General features: G+C 41.2%; 1 protein-coding gene across 12 annotated transcripts in view; it reads left to right on the top strand.

The window, feature by feature from the left end:
- The window catches only part of PPP4R1 (protein phosphatase 4 regulatory subunit 1), a 133,025-nt gene that overhangs the window by 92,488 nt on the left and 27,072 nt on the right, over positions 1-13,465 (top strand). For 11 of the 12 annotated variants that reach the window (XM_079941873.1, XM_079941867.1, XM_079941862.1 and 8 more), the window contains 6 exons: positions 1,921-2,063; positions 2,501-2,647; positions 5,214-5,321; positions 5,450-5,515; positions 6,413-6,571; positions 6,974-7,101. In XM_079941873.1, coding sequence (XP_079797999.1) covers positions 1,921-2,063; positions 2,501-2,647; positions 5,214-5,321; positions 5,450-5,515; positions 6,413-6,571; positions 6,974-7,101 — 751 coding nt within the window. Of the gene's footprint in view, positions 1-1,920; positions 2,064-2,500; positions 2,648-3,839; positions 4,205-5,213; positions 5,322-5,449; positions 5,516-6,412; positions 6,572-6,973; positions 7,102-13,465 lie in introns of those variants that run through there. The other variant, XM_079941863.1, reaches the window with a different exon arrangement.

The raw sequence follows: 13,465 nt of genomic DNA, 5'->3' as shown, positions 1-13,465 counted from the left end.
CCACTGTGATGGGAGCTTCCATGAATTTGAGGATTCTTGTCTCTCCATCAGATATGGGAAAGTTGCAGTCTTTACTATTTTTAATATTACCTCTCCTCCACCCCAAACTCCTTTATTTTCACTTTTTTTTTTTTTTTTTGCGGTATGCGGGCCTCTCACCGCCATGGCCTCTCCCGCTACGGAGCACACACTCCGGACGCACAGGCCCAGCAGCCATGGCTCACAGGCCCAGCCGCTCCGCAGCATGTGGGATACTCCAGGACCGGGACACGAACCCGCGTCCCCTGCATCGGCAGGCGGACTCCCAACCACTGTGCCACCAGGGAAGCCCCTTTTTTTTCATTTTTAAGTTTACTTTTGTTTGAGTATATGTTTTTTGTTTGAGTATATGTTTTGTACATGGTTCAAAATACAGAACTCCTGTTAGCTACATCTGTTGTCTATAAGGAAGTCTTTATAAAGTGAAAGTAGCTGGTCTTAATTAATTTTGGGGTTTTGTTTGCCTTGAAAGGGCTTCCCACCTCAAGATTCAACTTTTTTTTTGGCCACACCCCACAGCTTGCAGGATCTTAGTTCCCCAACCAGGGATCGAACCCGTGCCCCCCTGCAGTGGAAGCACGGAGCCCTAACCACTAGACTGTCAGGGAATTCCCTAAACATTTTTTTAAATGTTGTCTTTTAGTGCTTTTTTTTTTTTTAAAGATGAGCATTTTTTTTTAATGAACTAAGTATTCATATCCTTTGCCATTTAAAAAAATTTGTTTTTAATTTTTGGCTGAGTTAGGTCTTTGTTGTTGCGCACGGACTTTCTCTAGTTGTGATGAGCAAAGGCTACTCTTCGTTGCGGTGCTCGGACTTCTCATTGTGGTGGCTTCCCTTGTTGTGGAGCACGGTCTCTAGGCACGTGGGCTTCAGTCGTTGTGGCAAGCAGGCTCAGTAGTTGTGGCATACGGGCTTAGTTGCTCCATGACATGTGGGATCTTTCCGGACCAGGGCTCGAACCCATGTCCCCTGCATTGGCAGGCGGATTCTTAACCACTGCGCCACCAGGGAAGGCCTGTCTTTTAGTGCTTTTGATCTTAAAAAAGAAAACAACATTTGGAACTTTTTTTTTTTTTTTTTTTTTTTGCGGTACGCAGGCCTCTCACTGTTGTGGCCTCTCCCGTTGCAGAGCACAGGCTCCAGACACGCAGGCTCAGCAGCCATGGCTCACGGGCCCAGCCGCTCCGTGGCACATGGGATGTTCCCGGACCGAGGCACGAACTCGTGTCCCCTGCATCGGCAGGCAGACTCTCAACCACTGTGCCACCAGGGAAGCCCAACATTTGGAACTTTGATTCACCTTGAATTTATGTAGAGAGAGCAGTATAGGAATCTTACCCTTTTTTTCTCACATAACCTGCTGACTTTCCTACCATTACCTATGGAACAGTTGATCTTTTTGAAATGCCATATCTGTCACGTTTAAATTTGCCGTATGTACTTGGGTCTTTTCACATTTTTTTTTTTTTTAAATCTGTTGGTTTCCTTTAGCATTCACTGACCCTTTATCATCTTAGTTAAGTCTAACTGTAAACCTTCCACTGGCTGGCTGCATTTAGATTAGGACCCAGTCGTTACGGCTTGTCCTGGAGGTTCTGAACTAGCAGAGTTTGAAGATGATGCCATGTTATAGTCGATGTGAGTTCAGGTGAACAGATCCGGTCCTCACAGGAAGTATTGCAGGCTCTGAGGACAGAATCTGGGATGGGGTCGACCTCGCCATGACTGTGAAAAGGATCGCAGGCTGCAGAGCATTTTCTAAGCACTCATGATGTGATGCGAGGTGAAGAGTCCAGAGATTTCCTGAGGACTCCCCCGCCCAGCAAGGATCTGGTTCTGGGGAGGATGCTTCAGCTCACCTTTCTGTTATTTCCACAGAACCAACTGTGAGAGCAGAGCTGATGGAGCAGGTGCCTCACATCGCCTTGTTTTGTCAAGAAAACCGGCCTGCGATCCCGTACGCTTTTTCCAAGTACTTGCTACCCATTGTGGTTAGATATCTCGCAGATCAGAATAACCAGGTAGGAGGGCCCTGCCCACGTTCTTACAGAAATGGGGGTAGTCTGGGGCACTCCCGGCGGCCTCCTGGGTGGTCACATTGGGATGTTCCTTCCTCTTTGACTTTGTTGTTCTGTTTTTCAAAATGAGGCTGTGGAGAGTCTGGGAGGTCACAGCACCTAGTGGCTGCTGCTCACCCGCTGCCCTCCCAGGCAGCCCTCAGAAAGGTTGGCGCTTGGAGACCTCTTTTCCAAGAATGGCTTTTCTGTTCCACTTCATCTGTTACAGCACAACCTACCAAGTTCTGTCTTTGCAGAATAACCACAGATTTTTATTGGCAAGGTTTTGCCAGTTGTGAACCCCCTCTAGTTGGGTGAGGAATCCTCAGATTTGTGAAATTCAGGTGTTAAGTTTTGTTACACTGTGTGTGTACTTGGTTTACGTGTCTGTTTTTTCCTAGGTCAGGAAAACGAGTCAGGCGGCCTTGCTGGCCCTGCTGGAGCAGGAGTTAATTGAGCGGTTTGATGTGGAGACCAAAGTGTGCCCCGTCCTCGTGGAGCTGACCGCCCCCGACAGCAATGACGACGTGAAGACAGAAGCTGTGGCTGTAAGCAGAGCTCAGCAAGAATTAGTCACTGGCTTGACCGATAGGAGGCGCTTGTTAAATATGACGCTGCATTACATGTTGTAGGGTTGACACATACTGGGTCTCAGAGTAGCCCCAAATCATTACATTTGAAATGTAATGCTGGTCTAGAAAGGGACATAGGCTTCCAAGGGAAAAGGTGTCTTTTCTTGGGGCGCCATGCTGTGCAGAAGCACTTGGGAATTCGATGGCTCTATCACTGGGCTCTGAGAAAGCAAGATACACAGCAAGAAAATAATAAGTTAACTGTAAATTCATTATCAAAATGGAAAAATAAGATGGCAAAAATAACCAGTGGAATTTTAAAAACCCTGTATTGAATATAGAAACATTTGAGCTCCTTGAATTGCTGTCGAGCACTTTTCTAGGCACCATGTAAGCATAGTAGGAAAAAGAGGGATGCTGCTTGGCTACTGTACTTGACAGTGTGGTCTTTGCAGGAAGGAATATATGATATAAATTATGATTAGTAGAAAAATACACAGATTAAGTCATTATGCACATAATAAAGTCAAGTATTATGGTGAGTTCTCTGGTGTTTTGGACATGGTTAGCAAATATTTTGATTATTTGAGAGCCATCATAAATAGGGTATGAATTACATATAGTAATATCTGTTATAATTCACATCTATGGTTCCTCAGTTCAGAAAGTAAGAATTCTTATAATAAAATAGAAAAGTGATAAATCCATCTGAAAATTTATTCAGATCTATTTGGATAGTGAGAGTTTGCTATTTAAACCTAATATAGTTGCATTTTTGTTGATATGAAAAAAGTTACACTAAAAATAATTTTATAGTGCTTCTGGATCGTTCGTAGGATGAATTAGATTTTCTCTCTAGTTCCTTTCCGTTGGAAATTCCATTATTTTATTTTTAGATACTCAGGTATCAGTTAATAAATTTAGATATTTTTCAGTAATACCATTTTTATTGAAGTGAAGTTCACATAATATAAAATTAACCATTTTAAAGTTTACAATTAAGTAACATTTAGTACATTCATAATGTTGTACAAAGCACTACCTCTGTCAAGTTCCAAAACTTGATTTTTTTTTTTTAAATTTCACAAGCTTCTCTAAAAAGGAAATCAGTTTTGGCATAAATGTTGGTTTATATTGAGCAGAGTTTAACTTGCTTTTTTATAATTTTTGACGGGTTTTAAGAATAGTAAAACATTATAATTATAATAAAAGGCTATATCCAGCGCTAGTGTGAAACCTGTCATTCTCTCACAATTGGTCGTGTTAACTTTGTTATGTTTGGCATTCCCTCCCTTCCCAGTTGTTTGTTTTGGGAATAATTCATTCTAAGCAATTTAATTATGCTAGATCAGTGATACTGTGTATCTTTGGATCGTTAACTCAGGCTTGGAGATGCCTAGAAACAGTCTGGAGTCAAGAAACAACACTGCTTTGGGGATTGGGGGATGTCAGTGTCACCTGCCACTCTGAGGAGGCCAGGGCTCTGATAGGGATGGTGCCAGCCTAACAATGCATGGGCAGATCTCCGTTTATGTAGGTCTTTTCTTCATTTCATCAATGTTTGGTTGTTTTCAGTAGACAGAGCATGTGTGTGTTTTGTTAGATTTCATGTTTTTTTAACACTGTTGTGAATGATACTGTTTTTAAACATTTTCAGTTGTTCGTTGCTAATTTATAGAAGTACATTTGTTTTTTTTATTCTGTCATATGTCCTGCAAACTTCCTAAACTCACTTATTTGTTCCAATGGCTTCTTTGTAGATTCCTTGGGATTTGGTCTGTAGACAGTCATGCATTTATGAATAGAGTTTTCTTTTCTTTCCAACCAGATGCCTTTGCTTCTTGTCATATTTGCATGGGCCAGGAGTAGATGTAATAGATAAATGACGACAGTCAGATTTCTTTATATTCTAACTGCGTGGGGGCAGATATTTAAATGCGTTGGGCTGGTTTTCAAAAGGTTCATCCTCACTTTGCCCAAAACTATGTTATCTGAATCATGTGTGACACATATCAGATCTGTGTCCTTGTCTCCCTTGGAACCCAGGCTTTGCAGAGTAAGGACGTGGTCCCCACATGCGTGAGTTTCAGAGAAAACGGTACTTTGCAAGATGAGGACTGCTTCTGTATAGTCCTTTCTTAGCAATGCAGATACACTAAATCCAGATCCTTCTTGTGGATAATCTTCTGAAAACTCACCATTTATTCTCTTGTCGGGAAAATGTGTAGGTTGTTTTTTTAATCTTAAATTTATTAGGCAAAATGATTGATAAGATTGAAACTTTAGGTAAAAATGCAATTTTTAGGATTTTCTCAGGGTTTATTGTACCTTTAATAATTATCAGTTGATTTTAATGGTAGTAGTTAACATCTGTTTTTCTGTCTTCAACTTGGATAAATAAGATGAATTTTTTGTGACGTATGTGGTATAATTATGTCATATTTTATACTCCCTTAAATTATATACTTTTAATAAATTAGCGAACTGGAAGAGTCTTAGTTTGAAGATATATTCAGTGTGGTTTTGTTCTTATTCATTTTAGATAATGTGCAAAATGGCTCCCATGGTTGGGAAGGACATCACAGAGCGTCTTATCCTCCCTAGGTTTTGTGAGATGTGCTGTGATTGCAGAATGTTTCATGTTCGAAAGGTATTTTTGTTGTTGTTGTTTAAGAATACATGGTTCTAGTGGTTACCATATTGATCTGTGAAACTTAAAAGATTATTTTTAAAGAACTCTGTAATATTTTGAAATGTCAGTGATGCTTTTGTTGTCAGGTCTGTGCTGCCAATTTTGGAGATATTTGCAGCGTAGTTGGCCAGCAAGCTACTGAGGAAATGTTGGTAAGTACTGCAGAAATTAACTATGGAGACTGGACTCGCCCGGTGGTCCAGTGTAAGACTCCACGCTTCCAGCGCCGGGGGCGCGGGTTTGATCCTTGGTCAGGGAAGTTCTGCATGCTGAGCAGTGCGGCCAAAAAAAAAAACAACAACAACAACTAAGGAGAAAGCAGTGGCATTGCAAAGTAGCACGTGAAGTTTGAAATACATATAGTTACCCCCAAAGTGTATTAATATTGGCTTGGCCAAAAAGTTCGTTCGGGTTTTCTGTACTATTACAGAAAAACCTGAATGAACTTTTTGCCAACCTAATACAATTCCGTGGATGTAAACCAGAAAGATAATATGACTTTAAGAGTTTAAATTTCTGTAATCTGGGCACTTGAATTGTATTTGTTAGGGACGGTTTGTTAAAAATGCAGATGTGTTAAGAACCATTGATCCCTTTTTAACTCCCATTTCTATAAAATCAATTCTTATTTATTCAAATGAATCTTTAATTTTATTGCAACCCTCAAGTATTTTAATGACAAATTAAATTTACAGCAGGTGATTTTTAAATGGTTAGTTCCTGGGATAAAAAATGCTTAATGTACAAGTTAATGTACTTGAAGAGTTTCTGAAACCATCTGTTATGCGGAATAGTTGACTTTAAGTACAAGCTCTTGGATAACGTTTAAGCTGTACGCGTTCGGAGCGCTTTTGATTTTCCGTAGTCAGTAGTGGAATGAATTGGGTGTGATTTATTTAAAACTGCTAAGTATTAATATTAAATGGGTCTTCTAAATTTCATTAAGAAGATCTAATGTTTTAAATGCTGTGAAAGCAGAAAATGAAATAAAAGTAACTCCTGAAGCCTGCTGTGTGTCTGCCTAACGAAACACCATCCTCCTCGCACAGCTGCCCAGGTTTTTCCAGCTCTGTTCCGATAACGTGTGGGGAGTCCGCAAGGCCTGTGCTGAGTGCTTCATGGCGGTTTCTTGTGCAACATGTCAAGAAATTCGACGGACTAAATTATCAGCACTATTTATTAATTTGATCAGTGATCCTTCACGTTGGGTAAGGTTTTGTTTAATTATCATTTTTGTAAAAGAATGCATTTTACAGAAGATGTGATTTTGATTTCATAATTTAAGAAATAATTTATCATCTAAGGTATGTTATTGCTAATTTAAGGTATGTTATTTAAGGTATGTTATTGCTATCATTTAAGGTATGTTATTGCTAATACTTTTAGGAGTAGACAGTAGACTACTATATTAACTTTTTTTTTTTTAACTGGATGAAATTTCTGTTCCATGCAAATGTTTTATAGGGTCTCATATTCACATTCTCATGGTTTAAATATTCAAGCCAAGATAAAAAATTTAAAAGTAAAAAGGAGAAAATAATTGATGGGGAACTGTAAATCCTAGCTGGAGAAGGATTTATGTTTTATTCCTGTCCTTTTATTCTTCTTAGGTTCGGCAAGCAGCTTTTCAGTCTCTGGGACCTTTCATATCTACCTTTGCTAATCCATCTAGCTCAGGCCAGTATTTTAAAGAAGAAAACAAAAGTTCAGAAGATACATCAGTAGAAGACAAAACTAGGTATGATTTTTTAAAACTTTGCTTTCCAGTTTTACTGCTTGTGAGCATTTTTTTCATTTTCACTATTTTTATAATGTTCTTTTTGGAGAGTTTACTATTTCTCTTGATTACAAAAATTGGTAAATATTTTAATAGAGTTTTATTTTAAATACATTTGTTAAACATCTCTTTGGTTAATTACATATTTAAGTGAGAAGATGAAGGCACACGTAACATAGTTAGCTTGGTGCTGGGCATATAGAAAGCTGTAGTGATAGATTTGATAATAATGTTTGCGTAAGTTTATTTAATAAGTAATTTACCTAGTAAACCATCTGTTAACATTTAGAATATACAAAATAATGGTTATACAATTTAAAGGGTTTGGTTTTATAAGGAGTAGAACCTAATTTAGGAATATGTGTTACTACATAGTCAGTTTCTTACTGTTATTTTTCTTTTTAGTTAATTTTGTGGATCTTGGATTCTCTGTCTACAGAATAATGATTGTAATCTCTCAGTTGAGGGGGAAAGTATTTTAATGATTAGCACCAAATTAGTGCACTTACTAACTAGAATATCAACTTTTAAGAGCATTTAATAAGGTAACCAGATGTTCAAATAAAGCTTAAAGAGGACATCTCTGATTTTTATTTTTAATTTTTTTTGCATTAAAAAATTTTACTTGAGTTTTAGTTTTTAAAATTTATTTTAGTAGGGCTTCCCTGGTGGCGCAGTGGTTGAGAGTCCGCCAACACGGATTCGTGCCCCAGTCCGGGAAGATCCCACACGCCGTGGAGCGGCTGGGCCCGTGAGCCATGGCCGCTGAGCCTGCGCGTCCGGAGCCTGTGCTCCGCAACGGGAGAGGCCACAACAGTGAGAGGCCCACGTACTGCAAAAAAAAAAAAATTATTTTAGTATATCCTTAGGGGAAAAACGGTTCAGACCTAAGTTAGTGCATGGGAAATAATGCACAGACTTTGACAGGTGTGCACTTGAGCTCAGTTAGTGCCTGTTTCTGAAACAGCCCTGCGTGTAATGCCTGAGTTACCAGAGTGCCTTGTCCTCCCTTGTCATGATGCTAATGGACATTTTCTTCTGTAGGTCTTGATACTGTGATATTTGTTTTCTTGGTGTTTTGATTTGGCAGTTCTTCCTTTCTTTGCTGCCTTGTTTTACCTTTTTGCCCATTCTCCTACCGTCCTGCTGAATAGCCAAACAAACCTGAGGTACTGTATTTTGTAAAGGAAGAAAAATCACTCTAAACCTGTCTTCCTAGCAAGCAAAGTCTGTCAGTTCTTTTTTTTTTTTTTTTTTGCGGTACGCAGGCCTCTCACTGTTGTGGCGTCTCCCGTTGCAGAGCACAGGCTCCGGACGTGCAGGCCCAGTGGCCACGGCCCTCGGGCCCAGCCGCTCCGCGGCATGTGGGATCTTCCTGGACTGGGGCACGAACCTGTGTCTCCTGCATCGGCAGGCGGACTCTCAACCACTGCGCCACCAGGGAAGCCCATGTCCGTTCTTTTGAAAACAGCTGCTGCAGGAAATGTGACAGAGTGATGAAGTGGGGAGGGGAGAGGTGCTATCTGCTCTTCAGTTTTAAAGTCAGCGACCTTTTCCCTAATGGTACTAATTGTACGAAGACTGTTGCATAGCTTTTATTTATTTTTGTATCTGGAGAGAGTCTAGGAAGTGAAAATATAAATTTACAGAGAATTATTAGGACGGGGTCAGCAAACTTCCTGTAAAAGACCACGCAGTAAATATATTCGATCTCCTTCAGAACTCCTGCAGTGGGGGAGCAGCCGTAGACAGTCCATGATGCATGGGCTCAGCTGTGTTCCAGTAAAACTTTATTGACAAAGACAGTTGGTGTGGCTACCATGGCCGGTAGTTTTGCTAACTGCCGGTATAGGACATTATCGGAAGAGCTATTTAAAGGCAGTTAGTTATCTTTTAGCTACAAACTTTAACTCCTCTTCCATTGTTATGAGGTCTGTCTTAGTGTCAAGTCAATACTATTTGTAGCATTGGATTCTCAGTATATTATTAGACTTTATTGAATTGTGTTAATGATGTAAGGGAGGGAGGAGACAGTTCCTGGCTGAGAAAGGAGTTCTGTTAAATATTGTAAAAGCTGTTGTGTAGTCCTAGGTATTATTAATCTCAGAGCCATTAGCTAATTTGCCCTCTCTTAAATACTGCACTGGCTTTTGTTTTGAGCTGTCTTAAATCTAGTTTCATTATCTAAGGTTGACTGATTGGTTAATTATGCAAAAATTAATTGAGCACCTACTATGAACCAGTGACTGTAGACAGATGAACCAGGGCTTGGTTCCCGTTCTCGAGGTCCTCTCAGTTTCCTAGAATTCAGATTTCTCAAACGAATATCTCACAAAATAAGCAAGTTTTTGGCAATATATTTCTGCTACTGTTTATTTCTTTTGTAGTGTTGCATCTGATCCTGGAAACATTTAATATCACTTAATACTCTTTGAAGCATTTATTGATTATAAACCTCTGACTTTATAAAATACCAGGTTTATCTCTCACTCACCCTGGATCAGGCTGTTCATACTTCTTTGAAGGTGTTAATAAAAGCTGTGCTTCCAGAAACAGAGTTAAGCATTCAGATTTGCACTTTTAAGTTATGTGAAATGAGCAGCCTCTTTTCTGTTTAGTTAAACCAGCTATTACACCGCTCTCCGAATACATTGCCTTCTTTGGGTTCTCCCTCTTTCTGTCTGGGACGCCATCCTGTTTCATCCACACCTCATTTAACAGAGAGAATGTCTGGACAAACTACCTCCAAGAATCTTGGAGGAAATTCAGAGCTTTTGCATCCTGGCTGTTCATAGCACTGGTGCACGAGCACTGATCTTGGTTGTGTATTTTGCACACATTCATCCAGTGGGCTGCAGGTCCCCCCGCGTAGCAGCCTGGTTGTTATCTGTGTGTGTTCTGACACCTTCACCAGGCCTGGCACATGCTCGGCACACGATAAATGTCCATTGAATGAGTTATTGTTAGAAAATAATAGATTTTATCTCAAAAGCCTTAAGTAACTGCACTGCTCTTGCTAGTTTTTGTCAGTTTAGCTTAAAGCTAACTATGTGTAAGTAAAATTGTTACTGGTACAAATCTGGAAGTATTTCACTGATGTTGAGACTCCATTATGAAGTCACAGCACCTGGAGGCTGTGTCTGCTCTCATCTCAGGATGCAGTGTCTGGGACCAGATGTTCCCAGGGCACTTTCCTAGGCCACAGTCTTGAGCCACCAGGTCTCTGAAGATACTGACTCTCAGCTTACGTAGGCACCGAGGAGGTGTAGGTTCTCTTGGAGATGCGTTTCTGGCTGACGCTCTGCCGCACTTGTTCCCTACACCTGCGAGGAACTGGGCTACTCCGCTCCTCATGCGAGCCCTCAGTCTCCGTTCTCCTCAGGATAGCGTTTGCTTGTATGATAGCGTTTGCCAGACCGACCGTTAGGAATGTCAGAATTCACTTGATTGTGCACTGACTGTTACCCAGCTCCAGGAAAAAATGTATTTAGAGAATTTATATTTTCGACGGTTTATTTTGAAGCAGACGGTTTATTTGTACAGAATTTAATACTTCCCAGAATTTCATATGAGGGAAAATGTTTTTGTCTCTTTAAAACCGTACGAGGAGTTTGAACTTGGGACAAACTAATAATTTTTCATAAGGCAAATAGAATGACTTGGCCGGTGATTCTCTTTGTTTTTCCTGCTGAGAATATTAAAATTTAATTTTAATGCTAAGATGAGATTGTGATCCAGGAACTTCACGCCCTTGGAATAGTTTTCCATACTAAATGGCCTTTTAATTGGGTTCTTTTTGTGAATTTTAAGTGGAAGTTTCTTAAATTCATCAGATAACAAGTGAAGTCTTAAGTTTCAGCCATTTGCTCCCCACTACCGCCAAACAATGTCGTGTTACTATAATTCTTATTTTTTTTAATTTTAAAATATTTATTTATTTATTTTTGGCTGCGTTGGGTCTTCATTGCTGCGCGTGAGCTTTCTATAGTTGCAACGAGCAGGGGCTACTCTTCGTTGTGGTGTGTGGGCTTCTCATTGCAGTGGCTTCTCTTGATGCGGAGCGCAGGCTCTAGGCACGTGGGCTCAGTAGTTGTGGCTCGCGGGCTCGAGAGCGCAGGCTCAGCAGTTGTAGTGCACGGGCTTAGTTGGTCCGTGGCATGTGGCATCTTCCCAGACCAGGGCTCGAACCCGTGTCCCCTGCACTGGCAGGCAGATTCTTAACCACTGTGCCACCAGGGAAGTCCCTACTATAATTTTAAAATTACAGTTTGCATGATATCAGAAAAACTGTAAAAATAGCCAAAGAATCCCATAAACACTTCTTCCAGATTCTCCAAATGTTAACATTTTACCATACTTGCTTTATTATTATTTTTTTCTGAATTCTTTGAGATAAGTTTTAGACATGATATTCTTTTTACCTTCCTTCAATATTTCACTCCTCAAAACACAGATACTAATACATAACCAGACTCTAATTACCAAAATTAAGAAATTAACATAGATACAATACTGTCATCTAGAGATTTTATTCAAATTTTACCCATTATCCCACTCGTTTTTTAAAACAAAAGAAAATATATCTTTAATAAAGGCATGATTGGAAAATATCATGTAATTCATACACATATAGAAGACACTTGTTTTGCATAAGAGCACTTGCTTCGGGACTGTTTTGGAGGAAAAGGATGCTACAGACATCGAGGCCAGTCCCTCATTTTATGAATAAGGAGCAAATGTGGAATCTGCAGCGCCAGTGCTGGGTGAGACTCGAGTTCTCGCAGTTTATGTGTGCATGTTATGTATTTTATGATTATAAGCATGGTGGAGAAACACCAGAATTTTAAATGCTATCACTGTGTGGTATGTTTTCAGATGAGGTATTAAATATTTTTATCTGTATCTAAAAAATATATTTTTTAAATAATCACGTGTTTTTAAAAAAATTCGTTTCTGAAAACAGTGTGAACTTTACTATGAGATAAAGTGCAATCAGGGAAGTTGGTGATCTCCTGAGAGCACGTATGGTGGCTCTGTAACTGGGATATCATGTCGGTGGTAACGTCACCTCCAGGGCAGAGGCCGGGTGAGCCTCCTGTTTAATGTCTTTCATTGTGTATATTTAAGGGCCCATGTTTCAGGGGAGCACCCCACCCTCACCTGACAAATTTACCTGCATATCCATCCTCAGTTCCCTTTCATGTTTCTTAGAAAGAGCTGTCTCTTCACCCATTTAATCTGTCCACCTGTGTTCTCGAGCCCCTAGTCTTCCTTCTCAGAAAGACATTGCTTTATCAGTGATTCCATCAGTCTCCTGTGTTTTCAGTTCTTCACCTCTTCTGACCTTTTTCTCTGAGCCTGAAGAATGCTCGTCTGAAGCATCCTCTTGTACAGGAGGAATGCCGTGCTCTTTGTCACTCTGCACGACTGTCATGACACATACGCAGGCCAGTCCTTCTGAGGTGCCCTCCAGTCTGTCTGGGCTCTTGACCAGTTTCCCAGGGACGTCACCACCTGGAATTCCATGTAGATCCCGACTCAGCCCATCCAGACGGAAACCCCCTCCTCAAGCTGCCCTGGTGTTTTTCACTTGCAGTCGGTGCCACCAGCACCTGTTCAGTCGCTCGGGCCAGAAATCTGGAAATCTTCACAGGTTCCTCCCTTTGCTTCTCATGCCCCGCGAGCGGGAAGTGAGCAGTCGTGTTGGCGTTGGCGTCATTTGAGTGTGTTGCCATCTTCTGTAGCCCCGACACGCTGCCCTGTTCAGGAGGGCATCCCTGCCTCTCCTCACCTGCTCTGCTGCACTCCCTGCCGCCTGGCGCATCTCCAGCGCGCTTCCTGTCCTGCTTCCGGGTGGCCTTTCTGAAAGAACGCATCTCAAAATGTAACTCTCTTCACCCCTGCCTTGTCTCCTGTACCCTAGGGTACGTTCCGGAGGTGTTTAGTGTGGGGCGCAGTGGCTCCGCCGACTTTGCACTTTTCCATCGGTTCCCTCTCTGAGCCGTCGTAAACTCATCGCCCTTTCCTGAAGGTGTGGCACCTCTCCTGTCACCCCTGCCTTTGCATATGCTGCGGGTTTTCCCTTAGCCTCCTAAGCACGTGTTGGTTGCTCCACCCACGGCTCCTGTCATTCCCTGGAAAGCCTTTCCTTGCAGCTGGTGCATCTGCCTCCAAGCTCAGTGTCCTTGCTCCCTCCTTACCACTCTGCAGGAAGCATTTGCCTCTGATGCTAATCTCAGGAGCAGCAGCTGCCTCTCATTTACATAGGAACCCTCACCACCAGTGTCGCTCCCTGGCTCCTAGTAGGTGCTCAGCATGTGTTTGT

Source organism: Stenella coeruleoalba (genome assembly GCF_951394435.1).
Source record: "Stenella coeruleoalba genome assembly, chromosome: 14".
NCBI classification, from domain to species: Eukaryota; Metazoa; Chordata; class Mammalia; order Artiodactyla; family Delphinidae; genus Stenella; species Stenella coeruleoalba.
The sequence above is the reverse complement of the archived record's forward strand: the minus strand, read 5'-3'. Positions and strand labels throughout refer to the sequence as shown.